Consider the following 18,915-nt stretch of genomic DNA (forward strand, 5'->3'; position numbering starts at 1 on the left):
AACTTTGGGGCTAAATATGTTGTTGAATCTTCTGGTGTCCTTACAACGACTGATAAAGCATTAACACACTTAAAGGTTTGTGTGTACCAGAATAATTTCTAACAATGGCATCTAATTAACTATATGCATATCTTTTCGTATCGAAAACATGTTGATGTTTCTGTTGTTTGTTTATAGGGTGGTGCTAAGAAAGTGGTGACATCTGCAGATGCTCCAATGTTTGTAGTTGGAGTTAATGAGAATAGCTATGATCTAAAGATGAATGTTGTTTCTAATGCAAATTGCACCACCAACTGCCTTGCTCCACCTGCCAAGGTCATTTTTTTTATTTCTGCTTGTTTATCAATGTCCATTGAACAGAAGGGCATCTTTGGTCAGAAGCAAGGCTTCCATCTCAGAGCAGTTTGGTTTGCTTTATGTACTTTACCTTAGAAGACTTTTTGGGCACATAGGTACTACTTATATCAAGTTAGGCCAGGTGAGGTATGTTCAAACTTCAGACTGCTCCATGGGGATTCCTCACGCGAGAGCACAAAGGTAGTGTGGTTCCTACTCTAAGGAACAAAACTTGGATCCATCCTAAAGCCAAGCAATCATGTTGTTAGGTTGATCTTGCTGCACTTTGTGTGATATTGTGTTACCTGCAAACTTATAAAAATATCTTTAAGTTTTTGTTAACCTAACTTTCACTTGTCTTAGATTGTTGGACGGGAGCAGTACAAACGACTTGCAAATTAATTTCGCTTAGAATTTGATGGCAATCTTACAACAGTTGCTGCTGGAGACCTGCTGCCTTCAGATGTACTCCTCCTTTCGTGAGTTCAGATGTAGTACTTACCCTTCACCTATTATTTTCGCTTGCAACAAAAAATCTCTGACAACCCTTTTTTGTTGATAGGAATGCACACCAGACCTGATTGTTCCCCTAATTCCTGAACGAGTCCTTTTATTTTCCTTTAGTTGCAGATATCTGGTCATCAGTACAGAACTTGAAGTGTAGATTGTGATGTCGCTGCCGATGTATAGGAAACAAAACTCATTGGGCACCCCCTGCCCACAAGACAAACCCCTTTTCTGATCCTGAACGAGTCCTTTTATGCATGCCCACTTGCATCATTTTAGTTCATGGCAGACCACGATTAAACCTTTTTATGTTTCACAGGATACACATGCATATACTTTCCCTTTTATGCAGGTGTAAAGTGAGGGCTGTGCAGCGTGTTGGTGGATTTCACATTTCAGAGAGGATAGAGAAAGCTTCGCGTCGCTTTTTTGAATGGCTTCCGGGAGGATAAGCTGGTGTAGAAGGTTGTGGTGGAGGTCCTGCCTTTTTGGCTTGCAAGCCAAGGGCGCAATAACGAGCAACCAAGCATTTTGTAGCAGCCAATCCTTCCCGTTGAGCACACGGAGGTGAGTGGGTGTGTGCTGCTGGAGCGCTATGTCATATGTGTAGTCCCTCTTATGTCTGAAATTAGTAGTCTCTCTGGCAGCTTTGTTTGTTTTCCTTCATGTAAAACAGATAGCCATGTTAAAACTTCAACTTGTTTTGTTTTATACAGTTGAAAATCAATGGCATGTGTTGCGCCTGTCTTGCGGCAAGGGTTCCAAATGGCTCCTTAAAAATGATGTGAACTACCCCTTCTTTCTTTTATTTGACGGTTGTTCAGTTTAAAAATAAACTAGCGGGCGATAAACATTTGAAAACGGAGGTAGTAATAATTTAGAACAAAAGAAGTGTATTGGTGGGTTTCGACTCCAGGGGAGAAGCCTTATCAAATGGTTCAAAAGAAATAGTTATTTATATCCACTTTTAGTGATTCTAACAAAATGTCAATTATTATTTTTATATATCAACATATTTTATCATATTGATACCGTAGCAACGCACGGGCATATACCTAGTATATATATATATATATGTCTCCGATCATCTTCTCACATGCCGGCAAGCTCACGGACGTTGACGGGCGAGACGACGTCCGCGCCGCCGTGGAGCACCAGCCTGGCGACGATGACGTTGACGGCCGCCGTGGGGTGGTATGCGTCCCAGAACACGTAGTGCTCCCTGTGGTCGCACGGCGGCATGAAGGGCTGGCAGGTGACCTGCCCGGCGTTCCTGCCGATGCCGCAGCACCCGCGGTCGACGACGGCGAAGCCGAACGCGGCCGGGTCGGCGAGGATGGCCCTGAACACCGCGAAGTTGTCGAGGTACGTGAGGCTGGCGCCGGGAAGGCCGGCGGCAGCGTTGCCGTTGAGGCGGTCGACCAGCGCCCGCACGTTGGCGTTGAAGGGGAGCACGAGGTCGTCCACGGCGCGCGAGCACCGCCCCGCGAGGCTCTGCGCGCGCACGCTCGGGATGCAGCCCACGGACCCCACGCCGGCCACCACGAACCGCCTGCCCCCGGCGCCGTGGAGCCTGGCCAGCTGCGCGGCCAGCTGGCGCGCGAGCAGGTCCGCGAACTGCTGCGGGCCGTACCGCCGCCGCGTGTCGTAGTTGGGCATCAGGTAGTTGTTGAGGTAGTCGTTGCTGCCCATCCCCACGAACAGGACGGAGCGCGCCACCAGGTCCGCCGCCGCCGCCGCGCCCGCCGCGCCGGCGATCCGTGCCACGGTCGTCTCGAAGTTCTGGATCTGCTGGTTGAATGGGATCCGCCCGACCTGCATTGGATTTGGAGAGATGCTTTTTTGTCTGAGCATGTCTGAGCATGTCATGCATGTCTGAGCATGGCATGGCTGCTTACAAAGTTGCCGCCACTGTCGTCGAGGATCCCGGCGGCGGCAGAAGCGTAGTTGACGCCCTGCAGGACATGCTGCACGGACGAGGCTTCAGAGTAGGGTGGCACCAGGGGCAGTCCAAGCAGCTCGGCTACGAACACGACAGCATCAATGACGACTGCCTCCATGCATGCCGCAGTTGCATGCATAATGCGGTCAAGAGACAAGGGATGAGCGACTGAGCGAGAGTACGTACCGAGCTCGTCGACGATGGTGTAGCCGTTGCAGAAGCGACCGGTGGGGCCGCCGGCGAAGTCGATGCCGTAGGGGAAGTAGTTGGCCTTGGCAAGCGACGCGAGGTTGTTGTTATTGCCGCTGTCGATGAGCGAGTCACCGAACACGAACAGCGCCGGCGCCCTCCCCTCTCCGCCGGCGGTGGCCGCAGCGGTGACGGCCGGGACCACGGCGAGGAGCAGCAGCCACCGCGGGAGGCCGGCGGCGGCGGCCATCGTGGGCCGTAAGAGTACGTACGTACGTACGTGTGTCAGATAAAAGAAAAGTTGCCGCACATATGCAGCGCGCTAGCTAGAGGCCTAGAGCTCGATCGATCGGTGGCGCAAAATGGACAATGGTTTTCAGAGATGCATGGACTAGGGCTGGGCATTCGGTTTTTTGGGTCTATTCGGTTCGGTCTATTCGGTTTTCAAAAAATTCGGGTTTTAGATATCAAGAACCGAAATCTTAATTTTTTTTACAGGAACCGAACCCGAATAGACCATAAAAATCGGTTCGGTCTATTCGGTTCTTCACGAACCCGAACAGAGCACAGATGACAGACAATGACATGATAATTAATAAATATATACCACAGGAAATAACAGTTCACACAGTAGAAAATGCCTACTACATGCAAGTTTACTCACCACAGGAAATAACTTAACAGATTCATCATCAATCCATCACAATTCACATTTCACAAACAAATTTAAAAATCTGGTCATCTGCAAATAAGCAAAGCAAGTTTGCAACTACATACATATTTGGAAATTCGATTATTCAAACAACAAGCTTGCAGCGGCATTCATATTTGCATGCAAATTGGAACGACAAGTTTGCAATAGCTTTCATATTTGCATGCAAATGAGAAGTCGGCTTACATTGCAAGATTCCTCGCTGGTTGCCGTCGTGCCTTCGGTTAGCGTACCTTACTGGTGGGTCGGTCTGCAGCGAGTCGTGGGCACCACCGAGGCACCGAGGAGCAGGACGTCGAGTCGCCGAAGTCCGAGCAGGACGTCGAGTCGCCGAACGCCGAGGTGCGGTGGCCGGTGGTAGTGGATGGCTGGCGGCTGGCGCCTGGCGCTGCAGACGCGCAGAGGCTGCGAAGCGGTGGATCTACGGCGCGGCGGCGGACCAGTGCGACTCGGTTCGGCAGAGCGACGGTGGATCGACGGCGGCACGGCGCGGCGGCGGACCAGCGTGCAGCGTGCTTGCGGGCGGTGCGGCTAGGGTTGCGGGTGCCGGGGTGCGTCGTGCGGACTGCGCCTGCGGTCGTGCGGTTAGTGAGTTGGGCCGTTAGTGAGTTGGGTCGTCCGGTCGTGCGGTTAGGACTGCGCCTGTAGATCGGTTCTTTGAGTCTAATCGGGTTTGGCTGGCTGAAAACCGAACCCGCAACCGATACCCGAACAGAAGAGATTTAAGAACCGAAACCCGAACCCGAAAACCGAAAACCGACCTATTCGGTCTATTAGGGTTCGGGTTCGGTTCGGGTTCGGTTTTCGGGTTAAAAATGCCCAGTCCTAGCATGGACCATGGAGGCTGCTAGTGCTAACCAGGCCACCAATCCACCATGCATGCATGCATGTGTGAATTGAATGAAGCTGAAGTATGTGGAGATGGATGGAGAATCATGCATGGCCGGCCGGCAAGGGTGGTGGTGGAGCCGATGGAGTGATGGCCGTGCGTGGATGCAGTTATTCCTCCTCTGCGCATATCCTCTCGTACAGGCGGCCCGCCGAAATGGTGGTAGCAGACGGTCATGCCCGGGGCCGGGACCGGGATGAGCAGCAAACTTTAACTTGAGTGTGAGAATTAGAAAAAGAAAGAAAGAAATGATCAGAAAGCCGTCGAATGATCAATGCTTCTCTCAGCCCAGAGAGGGTTTCGGCCCATATATAAATAAAAAATTGGCCTGCGCAAGCTCAAGTAGAGGATGGGCTGCCACCCCGCAAATATTTTAGCCCAGTGTACACGTACCCTGGACACACCAAGGAATAGGAATGGTAGGTAGACATTGGCAATGGGACCGATCCTCGATTCCTCGTGGGAAATTCCTCTATTAGAGCTAGTTTAAGAAATTTATTTTTCAAGGTATTTTTATTTTTCCGAAGAAAATTAGTTTATTTTTATTTGGTAAAATAGGAATCTCTCGGGAAAATAGAGTTCCCAAACTAATTTAGTCCCCGTGAGAATCTAAATGGGGAAATTTAATTCCCATCGGGTTTACGAGGACGGGGACAGAGAACCATCCCCGTTCCTGTGTACCCGCTCCACGAAGCTTTTTTATCCGAGTTAGTCAATCTACTTGCTAAAATTATAGTAAAAACTCAATGCATGACATATTATAAAATAGAAAACTAAACTTTAAAGTAGATGACTCTTATAATTTTTAATCTTGTTTATTAAATTTGTAATAATTTAATACACTCAATTTAAATTTATCTTTAAATATTTTACTTCTACCGGGAACATATATCCCACAAGGTTCTCCACGGAATAAATTCTCCGATATAGATGGAGATGGGAGAAAAAGCTCTCACGTGAGAGCATTTTCCTTTCCTCCCCGTGGGTATGGGGAGCCATTTCCTGTTGCCATCCCGAGTCAAAGGTATACCACGTAAGAAGAAGGGAAAAAAAAGGCAGACCTGTCGGTTGGTCCGGCGGTGGCAGCGAAGCCGCCCTCACAGTCACAGCTACTTCTGCTCGCCCGCCACTCGGAGTAGCGTAGTGCGGTGCGGTGGTGAGTGACAGGAAGGATGGAAGAAGGCTTCACCGGCGGCGTCCGGATCGTGTCCAGGCGTCTCGTCCGGCCGGAGCCGACCGCGAGCTCGCCGGCCAACAACAGCGCGCCACCGGAGGAGGAGGAGGATGAGATAATGCACATGACGCCGTGGGATCTGCGCATGATCACGGTGGACTACATCCAGAAGGGACTGCTCCTGCCCAAGCCCCCGGCAGCAGGCGGGGCGCACGCGCACCGACTCGTGGACGGCCTCGCGTCGTCCTTCGCGCGCGCCCTGGCCCGCTTCTACCCTCTGGCCGGCCGCCTCGCCGTGGATGCCGCCACCGGCGGCCCGGGCGTCGTCGTCTCGCTCCGCTGCAGCGGCGAGGGCGCCGAGTTCGTCCACGCCGAGGCGCCGGATGTCACCGTCAGCGACATCATCACGCCGCCCGCAGGCCGTTACTACGTCCCCAGCGCGCTGGTCTGGTCGCTCTTCCCGCTGAACGGGCTGCTGGGCACGGACGCCGCCCTGGACGACGACTCCCGCGCCCCCCTGCTATCGGCGCAGGTCACCGAGCTCGCCGACGGCGTCTTCGTCGCCATGTCGCTGAACCACGCCGTGGGCGACGGGACCACGTTCTGGCACCTGTTCAACACCTGGTCGGAGATCAGCCGGGCCGGCGGCGAGGGGCGCGAGGCGGAGCTCTCCACGCCGCGGCCGGTGCTGGACAGGTGGTTCCTCGACACCTGCCCGGTCCCCATCGCTCTGCCGCTGCGCAAGCTGGAGGACATCGTCCGGCAGCCCGAGTACCCGCCGGTGCGGGAGTGCTTCTTCGACTTCCCCGCGGAGAGCGTGCGGAAGCTAAAGGCGAAGGCGAACGCCGAGATGGCGGCGGGAGGCGGCACCGCGCCGGCCGCCGTCGTGCTGTCGTCTCTGCAGTCCCTGCTCGCGCACCTGTGGCGGGCGGTGTGCCGGGCCCGGGATCTCGCGCCGGGCGCGGAGACGGCGTACCTCCTCCTCGTCGGGTGCCGCGCGAGGGTGCGAGGCGTCCCGCAGGCGTACGTGGGCAACGCCGTGACGCTCGCCGTGGCAAAGTCGACCGCCGGCGAGGTGCTGGGCGGCGGGCTGGGCTGGGCGGCGTTGCTCTTGAACCGCGCCGTGGCGTCGTTCGACGAGGCGGGCGTGAGGGCCGAGCTCGCGGCGTGGGCGCGCGACCCTCGGTTCGCGTACGTGGAGCCGCGCGGGTACGGCGGCGCCGCGACGGTCGCGACCGGGAGCTCGCCGCGGTTCGACGTCTACGGCAACGACTTCGGGTGGGGCCGGCCAATGAGCGTCCGCAGCGGCGCCGGGAACAAGATGGATGGGAAGGTGACCGTGTACGAGGGCCGCGGCGGCGCGGGCAGCATGGCGCTGGAGGTGTGCCTGGCGCCCCAGGCGCTCGCCAGGCTCGTCGCCGACGACGAGTTCATGGAGGCTGTGAGCGCTGCCGCGCCGTGAATGCCTCCGCCGCCTGTGGCTGTGCTGAGAGCCACCTGTACCTTTGAGAGACAATTCTTCTATCCATCAGTTGCATGAAATCTGGGCTTTTGTTCGGCGACCACGTTGTCCATTCATTTCGTTTGAAGAAGATTTGAGTTGTCTTTTGTTCGTCTTCGTATTGCTGACATGACGCGCCCATGGAAGAAAGCAGAGGCGACGGCGATTGCTCCGACGAACTCGCGCATCCCTGTCATGTATGATGTATCGCACTACTCGACCACGTTTCGTAATGATGAAGGTGACAAGGGCAGGGTGGGTACAGATTTCGATTGATGGAGATTTTGGTGGGCATCGATGGAGATTTGTGCAGTATAACGGAAAAAAATTTGGTGCAGCACTGCTGCAAACCAGAGTGGTTTGCAGCCCCTCACAAAAAGGAGGATAGACTCCACCTGCAGGTCCAGCAGATAACGTTTTAGTTGTATTATTGTTGCTGCGGGTGGGGTCTATTCTCCTTTTTGTGAGGGGCTGCAAACACTCTGGTTTGCAGCAGTGCTGCACCAAATTTTTTTCCCAGTATAACGTACACAAGGGAGGGCCAAATGACCCTATTTGCAAGTTATATAACAGCCAGTAGTGGAAAAAAGACATCTATGTAAATATTGCAACTTTGCAAGAGAGTTGTAATATGATAAGTGGTTAGTGGAATCTAGTGTCATAAGTGGGACCTACTGCACAGGATCTAGCATCTGAAGGCGTGTTTGGTTTCTAGGGACTAATTTTTAGTCATTTATTTCATTTTAATTCTTAAATTGTCAAATGCGGAAACTAAAATTCTAAAATGAAATAAAATGTAGGGACTAAAAATTAGTCCATAGAAACCAAACATGTAGCACCTAAAGTCTCATTTTAAAAATTAGTAAAAATAAAAAAATAAAATAATAATAAATAAACTCTCCAAGGTTTCTGGTACTAGAAAATACTCCAATAAAAATTTTCTTACATTTGGGACAACACCACATAACATAATTATGTTCCTAATAAAGATCTAAAATAATCTCCATATAAATTTGTTACCTCTTTGTTGAAACATATTTATAATTTGTCGGCGTTTCGAGACAGGGGGTCCCTAAGACGACGAGTGAGTGTGCTGCGTGCCCCAGCCCAGATGGGTCGAGCGCGTGGGCGAGCGCGAAGGGGGGAGAGGCGAGGTGGCCGGAGTCGAGCGTGAGAGAGGTGGAAGTCCCGCGGCCTTCGTGTTCGTCCCGCGCCCAGGTCGGGTGCGCTTGCAGTAGGGGGGTTACAAGCGTCCACGCGGGTGAGGGAAGCGAGCGGCCCCAAGAGAGCGCCTGTCCCGTCCTCGGTCCCGCGCGGCCAACCTTCTCTAAGAAGGCCCTGGTCCTCCCTTTTATAGTCGTAAGGAGAGGATCCAGGTGTACAATGGGGGGTGTAGCAGAGTGCTACGTGTCTAGCGGAGGGAGAGCTAGCGCCCTAGGTACATGCCAATGTGGCAGCCGGAGAGATCTTGGCACCTTGCTGGCGTGATGTCATGGCTGTCGGAGGTGCGATGGAGCCTGGCGGAGGGACAGCTGTCGGAGCGGTCGAGTCCCTGCTGACGTCGTCCTGCTTCCGTAAGAGAGCTGGGGGCCGCCGTCGTCACAGAGCTTGTGGAGCGCCATCATTGCCCCTCCGGCGGAGCTGGCCGGATGGGACGCCGGTCTTGTTCTTCGTGACCCGAGTCGATTCGGGGTAGGATGATGATGGCGCTTCCTGTTGACGTGGCGGGTCTGTGCCCTAGGCAGGGTGACGTGGGGGCTCCTCCGAAGCCGAGGTTGAGTCTGTCCTCTATTGCCGAGGCCGAGCCCGAGCCATGGGGTCGGGCGAGGCGGAAGTCGTTCGGCCGAGGCCAGGGCGGAGTCCGAGCCCTGGGGTCGAGCGAGGCGGAGTTTCGTCGTCTTCCGGGTCTTAGCCCGAGTCCGAGCCCTGGGGTCGGGCGGAGCGGAGTTCGCCGTCTTCCGGGTCTTAGCCCGAGTCCGAGCCCTGGGGTCGGGCGGAGCGGAGTTCGCCGTCTTCCGGGTCTTAGCCCGAGTCCGAGCCCTGGGGTCGGGCGGAGCGGAGTTCGCCGTCTTCCGGGTCTTAGCCCGAGTCCGAGCCCTGGGGTCGGGCGGAGCGGAGTTCGCCGTGGCGCCTTTGGCAAGGCCTGACTGCCTGTCAGACTCACTCTGTCGAGTGGCACTGCAGTCGGAGTGGCGCAGGCGGCGCTGTCCTTCTGTCAGACTGGTCAGTGGAGCGGTGGAGTGACGACGGTCACTTCGGCTCTGCCGGGGGCGCGTGTCAGGATAAAGGTGTCAGGCCACCTTTGCGTTAAATGCTCCTGCAATTTAGTCAGTCGGTGTGGCGATTTAGTCAAGGTTGCTTCTGAGCGAAGCCAAGGCCTCGGGCGAGCCGGTGATGTGTCCGCCGTAAAAAGGGGGGCCTCGGGCGAGACGGAAGTCTCTCGAGGTCGGCTGCCCTTGGCCGAGGCTAGGCTCGGGTGAAGCGTGATCGAGTCACTCGTGTGGACTGATCCCTGACTTAATCGTACCCATCAGGCCTTTGCAGCTTTATGCTGATGGGGGTTACCAGCTGAGAATTAGGCGTCTTGAGGGTACCCCTAATTATGGTCCCCGACAGTAGCCCCCGAGCCTCGAAGGGAGTGTTAGCACTCGCTTGGAGGCTTTCGTCGCACTTTTTTGCAAGGGGACCAGCCTTTCTCGGTTGCATTTTGTTCCGGTGGGTGCGCGCGAGCGCACCCGCCGGGTGTAGCCCCCGAGGCCTCGGAGGAGTGGTTATACTCCTTCGAGGTCTTAATACCTCGCGTAACGCTTCGGCTGGTCTGGTCGTTCCCTCATGCGAACTGGCCGTAGCCCGGGTGCACGGTCGGGGCCCAAGCTCTCGGGCTGGTATGTTGACGCTGTCAACGGTTTGGCCGGAGCCGGTTTTGCGAGAGCAGCCCCCGAGCCTCTGCACAGGGCGAGAGGACGATCAGGGACAGACTCGACTTTTTACATACGCCCCTACGTCGCCTTTCCGCAAGGAGGAGGGGGGGAGTGCGCCATGTTACCCTCGATGGGCACCGAACATGGTGTCTCCGGTGAGCTGCAAGCGGGTAATCCGAGTGGACGTCCGTGCCCCGTTCGTTGGGGGTCGGCTAGGGGCCCAGAGGCACGCCCAAAAGTACCTGCGGGTGATTTGCCGGACCCGGTCCCCTGGCGACTGGGTCCGAGGGCTCGATGCCTCCCTCCGATGGGATTCCGTTACAAGATCGTTCCCGCTGGTCTCGGAAATGTCCTAGGGTACCTCGGGAGCGCAGCCCGAGCCTCGGTTATGTATCGAACGTACCCCTGGTCATCCCTCGCTCGGTGTCTGAGGCGACTGTGAACCCTTCGGGGGCCAGCCTTCGAACCCCTGATCAGTAATGGGCGCGGAGCCCGAGTAGCCTGAGGCGGCCATGGAACCCTTCGGGGGGCTGGCCTTCGAACCCCTGACCAGTAGTGGGTGTCGGGCCCACGCGATCTGAGGCGACTGTTGAACCCTTCGGAGGGCCAGTCTTCGAACCCCTGATCAGTAGGGGGGCTCGGAGCCCGGTTCCTTCGCGGAGAAGGGTCCTTTTCGGGGTATCCCCTTTTCCCGGTCCCTGTCGCAAGAGATAGAGAAAGAGGAAAAAGGAAAAGGATACGAAATCGAACGACGTGGCGTACCTTTTCTGACGCGGTTATCACGGCGAAGGCGAAGCGTTGCGCGCTTCTCCCGCCAGAGGCGCCGCCTGTCCCGCCGCGGAGTTAATGCGACGGGGCGAGTGGTTGGCGGGGCGGCAGTTGCGCGTGCGCGATCCGCTCGAGGAACGGGTCACGGGTGCACCGTCTTCACGCCGTGAGAGGAGGCTCTCTTGCTGTCCCGGGACGGGACGTGAGCCTGGCTGACGACGTGACTGCTGCGTCCGCCCGCCTGCCACCGCCATTACTGCCGGCTCACTTTCGGTCGCTTTGACCGACGCGCCAGGCTGGCGCTGTTGGGTCGCCTCGAGTCGCGGCATAGGCTCCGCAACCGAAGAGGCGCGATGGTGGCACAAGTGGCGGTGCGGTTGCTTGCATGCAGCAACTGGCGCGCCGGTTGCTTGACGCGTGGGCCTGGGTTCCCAAGCTGGCGTGTCAGAAGTCGGAGAAGCGCGTCCACCTGGCGCGGTTGCATGCCGCCTGCATGGCTGCCTGCCCCTTCCGCCCGTTGGTCTGGGCAAAAGTGGGGGGTCGCTTGTAACCGCTGGACGGTCGTGCGCACCACGCGCGGCGGTTTGGCTTCTTCTGCCCTGAGCTGGTTTGCATGACATGCGGGACCCAGCCCCCGAGTCGCAGGGGAGGGCCTTGGAGCGTGTTGGAGAAGACTCAGCCCGCGGCGTCTGGGGGCGCACGTAGGGAGAGTTGCCTTTAAAAGGAGGGAGACTCCTTTCGGAAGGCAACCATGTCTTCTTCCTCCCTTATGCGTCGTGTCTTTCCATCTTCCAAGCCCCCGGATGGGGGGTATCCGCCGCCTTTCCGCCTCCTCGTTGGAGGAACGCAACCCCATGGGAGTTGGTACCTCTTAGCCATCGTTCGGCTTCAAGGATTTTCATCAGCCGGCCCGGCCGCACCCCTACGCCGGCGATCACCCAGGATGGTGACCACCTGTTTCTGGGTGGGGAAGAGCAAGCCGGGCTGCGATCTGGGTCCCACCCTCAGCTTCAAGGATGTTCATCATCCTCGCTGGGGTGGGGACCACGCTGAGCCGGCGCTCTACCTTCCGCGCGGGTCCGCGGGTCACCCTTTTCCGTGGCGTTTGGGGGTGGAGGCGCTCGCTGGCCCTGCGGGCGGCGCGGACTTAGACAGCGTGGGGCTGATCGACGGCGGGCGTCGTCACCTCCAGCGTGTCGGAGTCGTCGGCCGGGCTTCCGGCGGCCCCTCCTGCCGGAGGGCGACCGCCGCGCCGTGTGCACGGGAGGACCACCCACGATGCCGCGCGCTGTTAGGGCGGCGTTCGCGTTCTGGGGTGGTCCTGCTTTTGCACCGGGACGGCGCCCTCGCGCAGAGGCCGGTGCCCCACTCATCTGGGAGGATTTGAGTGGGGATCTGCCGGGGGGCTGGGGTCCCCTGCCATCGGCGCCAAGGCGGAGGCGGCTCGAGAAGTCCCCGTCGCCGACGGGATCACTGCCACCATCCGCGCCCCGGGCCACCGTGCCGGCGTGCTTGTCCTCGCCCCTCGAGCGTCGGCGGGGGCGAGGGCAAGATCGCAGCAGCGCCGGCCCACTGTCGCCGTAGTCAGGATGGGCGGCGGCGAGCCACCCGTCGGTCTTCCGTTGCTCCGCAGGCCTTCCCCCTCGGAGTGGGGTTGTTCGCACCTGCGGAGGGGGAACCGGAGTTCCGTTTGTAATGGCACTTCGAATGCCAGTGTTTTTTGTTCATTGTGGCTGTCGGGGCCTGAACATGTATGTAATTCCGGCACGGAGCCGTGTCTTTTCCTCATTTTCGAGCACTAAGTCTCGCCTGTTAATTATCTGAACCGCTTTACCAAGCATGAGTCGCCCCGTGTCAAGGTGACGAGTGAGGTATCCGTATCCCAGAGGCGTAGGAATCCCTCGGCCCGTTCGGCCTTGTTGTCTGGGGCTCTTCTAGCTTAGTCAAAGAGACCCCTCGGCCGCCCTTCGATGAGCCGAGGCCAGGGGTAGCGATATCAGTATGAACAGAGGCGGAGTTGGCTCGAGAATGGGAACCTGGTTGGCCGGAGCCTAGCCGTGTTGTCCGTCAGCGGAGCCGACGCCAAAGTCGATCAGCCGAGGCCTCGGGTCGGGCTGGCGCCCTTGGAGGCCGGTTGGCCGAGGCCCCAGGGGTAACCGGCCGAGCCGCCTGCTCGGGCCGGATTCCCGGAGGAGTCCCTGGACCGCGTCACCGTCCGAGGCTGGGTCGGACTTTGCTGAAGACGTCGTTGATGCCGAGGGCGCTACGGCTCCCTTCAGCGTGAAGACCCGAGCCTGCAGGATCAGATCATCTTGTAGCGTGTGCTTTCTGCGGCCGCCGAGGCCAGAAAAACACACCCTCGCCGCGCTTGCGAAGCTGCGTCTTTTTTCCTCTTGTTTCGAGCATCTGGACTCTGTCGGTAACAGGGATGTTTGTGTGAGCGAGAGTTGCTTCTCGCGGAAGGGACGAGTGAGGTATCCGTATCCCAGAGGCGTGGGAATCCCTCGGCTCGGTCGGCCTTGCCGCTTACGCGTACTTTCACCCGTCCATGAGGCCCTGTCCCCGACTTAGTCGAGAAAGCTTGAAGGACTGCTTCGGCAGGAGAGCTTCCGAACGTGAAGACTTGTTCGGTCCACGGAGTCGCTTTATCCGAGCGCAAGTTACTTATCGCAGAAGGTGATGAGTGAGGTATCCGTATCCCGGGGGCGTAGGAGTCCCTCGGCTCGGTCAGCCTTGGCCGCTTACGTGTACTCCGTCGTTTCCAGGATTCGCTTTCCGAAGTAGTCAAGAAGCACGAAAGAAATCCTGCTAAAAAGAGATCCTTTTTCGAGGAAAAATTCGACGCAGAGGGGGTCTCTCCCCTTTTAGCCCCCGAGGGAGGGTCGGGCTTTGCCGAGGCTAGGCCGACCCTTCCTTGACGACTAAACTTTGCGTAGGTGCGAGGTATATGAACAACTTGAAAACATCTTAAGGGTAGAAGCGACGTAGCTGTTTGATGTTCCAAGCGTTGCCGTAGATCTCGCCTTGATTGTTGGCCAGCTTGTATGTTCCGGGCTTTAGAACTTTGGCGATGACGAATGGCCCTTCCCAGGGGGGCGTGAGCTTGTGCCTCCCTCGGGCGTCTTGCCGCAGCCGAAGCACCAGATCGCCCACCTGGAGGTCTCGGGACCGGACCCCTCGGGCGTGGTAGCGTCGCAGGGACTGCTGGTACCGCGCCGAGTGTAGTAAGGCCCTGTCCCGAGCCTCCCCCAGCTGGTCCAGCGATTCCTCTCGGCTAGCTTGGTTGCTTTGATCGGTGTAGGCCCTCGTCCTCGGGGAGCCGTATTCCAGGTCAGTGGGCAAGATAGCTTCAGCCCCGTAGACCAGGAAAAACGGCGTGAAACCCGTGGCACGACTCGGCGTCGTCCTTAGGCTCCAGACCACCGAGGGGAGTTCCTTCATCCATTGCTTGCCGAACTTGTTGAGGTTGTTGTAGATCCGAGGCTTGAGCCCTTGTAGAATCATGCCGTTGGCACGCTCTACTTGCCCATTCGACATGGGATGAGCCACGGCGGCCCAGTCCACCCGGATATGGTGATCTTCGCAAAAATTCAGGAATTTTTTGCCGGTGAACTGGGTGCCGTTGTCGGTGATGATGGAGTTCGGGACCTCGAAGCGATGGATGATGTTGGTGAAGAACGCCACCGCCTGCTCGGACCTGATGTTGTTCAGAGGTCGGACCTCGATCCACTTGGAGAATTTGTCGATGGCGACCAGCAGGTGCGTGTAGCCCCCGGGCGCCTTCTGCAAGGGACCGACGAGGTCCAGACCCCATACAGCGAAGGGCCAGGTGATGGGTATCGTCTGCAGAGCCTGAGCGGGCAGGTGAGTCTGCTTCGCATAGAATTGGCACCCTTCGCAGGTGCGGACAATTCTAGTGGCGTCAGCCACCGCCGTTGGCCAGTAGAAGCCTTGTTGGAAAGCATTCCCGACAAGGGCTCGGGGCGCTGCGTGGTGGCCGCAAGCCCCCGAGTGCATTTCTTGCAGCAGTTCCCGACCTTCGGTGATGGAGATGCATCGCTGGAGGATGCCCGAGGGGCTGCGATGGTAGAGCTCCTCTTCGTCGCCCAGCAAGACGAATGACTTGGCGCGTCGCGCTACCCGCCGAGCCTCGACTTGGTCGAGGGGTAGCTCTCCTCGACGGAGATATTGCAGGTACGGGGCCTGCCAATCTTGATCTGGCGTGGCCCCGCTCTACTCTTCCTCGACGTCCAGTGCCTCGCCCTCGAGGGCCGAGGGTACCTCGGGCTGTGCCGAGGGTACCTCGGGCTGAGCCGAGGGTACCTCGGGCTCGGGCGCGTCGTCGAGCTTGACGGAGGGTTGATGCAGATCCCGGGAGAAGACGTCCGGGGGGACCGTCGTTCGCCCCGAGGCTATTTTAGCCAGCTCGTCTGCAGTTTCGTTGTAGCGCCGAGCGATGTGGTTGAGCTCGAGCCCGAAGAACTTGTCTTCCAGGCGCCGAACCTCGTCGCAGTAGGCCTCCATCTTCGGGTCGCGGCAGTGGGAGTTCTTCATGACTTGGTCGATGACGAGCTGCGAATCACCGCGGGCGTCGAGGCGTCTGACCCCTAGCTCGATGGCGATCCGCAACCCGTTGACCAGAGCTTCGTACTCGGCCACATTGTTGGACGCCGGGAAATGGAGGCGCAGCACGTAGCGCAAGTGCTTTCCGAGGGGCGAGATGAAGAGCAGGCCCGCACCGGCTCCTGTCTTCATCAGTGACCCATCGAAAAACATGGTCCAGAGCTCCGGTTGGATCGGAGCCGTCGGCAACTGGGTGTCGACCCATTCGGCCACGAAATCCGCCAACACCTGGGACTTGATGGCCTTCGGAGGGGCGAACGAGATCGTTTCGCCCATGATTTCCACCGCCCACTTTGCGATCCTGCCCGAGGCCTCTCGGCACTGGATGATCTCCCCCAGGGGGAAGGATGACACCACAGTTACCGGATGAGACTCGAAGTAGTGTCGCAGCTTCCGCCTTGTCAGGATCACAGCATACAGCAGCTTTTGAACTTGTGGGTAGCGGATCTTGGTCTCGGACAGCACTTCGCTGACGAAGTAGACCGGCCTCTGAACGGGCAATGCATGCCCTTCCTCTTGCCTCTCGACCACAATCGCGGCGCTAACCACCTGAGTGGTCGCGGCGACGTAGACCAAGAGGGCTTCTCCATCCGCTGGGGGCACCAAGACAGGCGCCTTTGTAAGGAGCGCCTTCAGGTTGCCGAGGGCTTCCTCGGCCTCAGGGGTCCAAGCGAAACACTCGGCCTTCCTTAAGAGGCGGTACAGAGGCAGACCTCTTTCGCCGAGGCGTGAGATGAAGCGGCTCAGGGCCGCGAGGCATCCCATGACCCTCTGTACACCTTTTAGGTCCTTGATGGGTCCCATGCTGGTGATGGCCGCGATCTTCTCCGGGTTGGCTTCGATGCCTCGCTCGGAGACGATGAACCCTAGGAGCATGCCTCGGGGCACCCCGAAGACACACTTCTCAGGATTGAGCTTGACTCCTTTCGCCTTGAGACATCGGAATGTCACTTCAAGGTCGGAGAGGAGGTCGGGAGCCTTCCTTGTCTTGACTACGATGTCATCGACGTAGGCCTCGACTGTGCGACCGATGTGTTCGCCGAACACATGGTTCATGCACCGCTGGTATGTCGCGCCCGCATTCCTCAAACCGAACGGCATGGTGACATAGCAGTACATGCCGAACGGCGTGATGAAAGAAGTCGCGAGCTGGTCGGACTCTTTCATCCGGATCTGGTGATACCCTGAGTAGGCATCGAGGAAGGACAGGGTTTCGCACCCAGCGGTGGAATCCACGATTTGGTCGATGCGAGGCAGAGGGTAGGGAACCTTCGGACATGCTTTGTTGAGACCAGTGTAGTCTACACACATCCGCCATTTCCCCCCTTTCTTCCTCACAAGCACAGGGTTGGCAAGCCATTCGGGATGGAATACCTCTTTGATGAACCCTGCTGCCATTAGCTTGTGGATCTCTTCGCCAATCACTCTGCGCTTCTCCTCGTCGAATCGGCGCAGAGGCTGCCTGACGGGTCGGGCTCCGGCCCGAATATCCAGCGAGTGCTCGGCGACATCCCTCGGTATGCCGGGCATGTCCGAGGGACTCCACGCAAAGACGTCGGCGTTTGCGCGGAGAAAGTCGACGAGCACTGCTTCCTATTTGGGGTCGAGCCCGGAACCGATCCGGACCTGCTTGGTGGTGTCGCCACTGGGGTCGAGAGGGACGGCCTTGACCGTCTCCGCTGGCTCGAAGTTGCCGGCATGGCGCTTCACGTCTAGCACCTCCTTGGAGAGGTTCTCCAGGTCGGCGATGAGGGCCTCGGACTCGGCGAGGGCCTCGGCGTACTCCACGCACTCCACGTCGCATTCGAACGCGTGTTTGTACGTGGGGCCGACGGTGATGACCCCGTTGGGGCCCGACATCTTGAGCTTCAGGTAGGTGTAGTTGGGGACGGCCATGAACTTCGCGTAGCATGGCCTCCCTAGTACGGCGTGGTAGGTTCCTCGGAACCCGACCACCTCGAACGTCAGGGTCTCCCTTCGGAAGTTAGAGGGCGTCCCGAAGCAGACGGGGAGGTCGAGTCGCCCGAGGGGCTGGACGCGCTTCCCAGGGATGATCCCGTGGAAGGGCGCAGCGCCTGCTCGGACGGAGGACAGATCGACGCGCAGGAGCTTGAGGGTCTCGGTGTAGATGATGTTGAGGCAGCTGCCCCCATCCATCAGGACCTTGGTGAGCCTGACATTGCCGACAACGGGGTCGACGACGAGCGGGTATTTCCCCGGGCTCGGCACATGGTCGGGGTGGTCGGCCTGGTCGAAGGTGATGGGCTTGTCGGACCAGTCTAGGTAGACTGGCGCCGCCACCTTCACCGAGCAGACCTCCCGACGCTCTTGCTTGCGGTGCCGAGCCGAGGCATTCGCCGCATGCCCCCCATAGATCATGAAGCAGTCGCGGACCTCGGGGAACTCTCCTGCTGGGTGATCTTCGTTTTTGTCGTCGTCGCGGGCCCTGCCACCCTCGGCGGGTGGCCCGGCCCTGTGGAAGTGACGCCGAAGCATAACGCACTCCTCGAGGGTGTGCTTGACGGGCCCCTGATGGTAGGGGCACGGCTCCTTAAGCATCTTGTCAAAGAGGTTTGCACCTCCGGGGGGCTTCCGTGGGTTCTTGTACTCGGCGGCGGCGACAAGGTCCGCGTCAGCGGCGTCGCGTTTCGATTGCGACTTCTTCTTGCCTTTCTTCTTGGCGCCGCGCGGAGCAGACGCCTCGGGAGCCTCTTCCGATGGGCGGCCCTGGGGCTGCTTGTCCTTTCGGAAGATAGCCTCGACCGCCTCCTGGCCAGAGGCGAACTTGGTGGCGATGTCCATCAGCTCGCTCGCCCTGGTGGGGGTCTTGCGACCCAGCTTGCTCACCAGGTCGCGGCAAGTGGTGCCGGCGAGGAACGCGCCGATGACATCTGAGTCGGTGATGTTGGGCAGCTCGGTGCGCTGCTTCGAGAATCGCCGGATGTAGTCCCGGAGCGACTCCCCCGGCTGTTGCCGGCAGCTTCGAAGGTCCCAGGAATTTCCGGGGCGCACGTATGTGCCCTGGAAATTGCCAGCGAAGGCTTGGACCAAGTCGTCCCAGTTGGAGATCTGCCCCGGTGGCAGGTGCTCCAACCAGGCGCGAGCAGTGTCGGAGAGGAACAGGGGGAGGTTACGGATGATGAGGTTGTCGTCGTCCGTCCCACCCAGTTGGCAGGCAAGGCGGTAGTCCGCGAGCCACAGTTCCGGTCTCGTTTCCCCCGAGTACTTCGTGATAGTAGTCGGGGGTCGGAACCGGGTCGGGAATGGCGCCCGTCGGATGGCCCGACTGAAGGCCCGCGGACCGGGTGGTTCGGGCGAGGGACTCCGATCCTCCCCGCTGTCGTAGCGCCCCC

The 18,915-nt window shown here is 58.3% G+C and overlaps 2 protein-coding genes across 2 annotated transcripts; one reads left to right on the forward strand and one right to left on the reverse strand.

The window, feature by feature from the left end:
* Nucleotides 1-1,782: 1,782 nt before the first annotated feature.
* On the reverse strand, nucleotides 1,783-3,318 carry LOC103628962 (GDSL esterase/lipase At1g71691-like). The gene is made up of 3 exons (NM_001352154.1): nucleotides 2,972-3,318; nucleotides 2,742-2,866; nucleotides 1,783-2,658 (listed from the first exon to the last, which is right to left on the reverse strand). The coding sequence occupies exons 1-3, from the start codon at nucleotides 3,222-3,224 to the stop codon at nucleotides 1,936-1,938; spliced, it is 1,101 nt and encodes a 366-aa protein (NP_001339083.1). The 5' UTR covers nucleotides 3,225-3,318; the 3' UTR covers nucleotides 1,783-1,935.
* A 2,320-nt stretch (nucleotides 3,319-5,638) lies between these two features.
* Nucleotides 5,639-7,361, forward strand: LOC100191955 (HXXXD-type acyl-transferase family protein). Its single transcript, NM_001137379.1, has one exon. The coding sequence runs from the start codon at nucleotides 5,748-5,750 to the stop codon at nucleotides 7,209-7,211; it is 1,464 nt and encodes a 487-aa protein (NP_001130851.1). The 5' UTR covers nucleotides 5,639-5,747; the 3' UTR covers nucleotides 7,212-7,361.
* Nucleotides 7,362-18,915: the final 11,554 nt, after the last annotated feature.

This window comes from Zea mays, chromosome 6 (genome assembly GCF_902167145.1).
Source record: "Zea mays cultivar B73 chromosome 6, Zm-B73-REFERENCE-NAM-5.0, whole genome shotgun sequence".
NCBI lineage: Eukaryota > Viridiplantae > Streptophyta > Magnoliopsida > Poales > Poaceae > Zea > Zea mays.

What these genes read in the sequence shown, in the direction of transcription:
- LOC103628962 (NM_001352154.1), bottom strand. Translation starts at nt 3,224, where the DNA reads ATGGCCGCCGCCGCCGGCCTCCCGCGGTGGCTGCTGCTCCTCGCCGTG. An exon ending in CACCATCGTCGACGAGCTCG is followed by an intron (nt 2,867 to 2,971) that starts GTACGTACTCTC and finishes TCGTGTTCGTAG; the next exon opens with CCGAGCTGCTTGGACTGCCC. An exon ending in ACGACAGTGGCGGCAACTTT is followed by an intron (nt 2,659 to 2,741) that starts GTAAGCAGCCAT and finishes AATCCAATGCAG; the next exon opens with GTCGGGCGGATCCCATTCAA.
- LOC100191955 (NM_001137379.1), top strand. Translation starts at nt 5,748, where the DNA reads ATGGAAGAAGGCTTCACCGGCGGCGTCCGGATCGTGTCCAGGCGTCTC.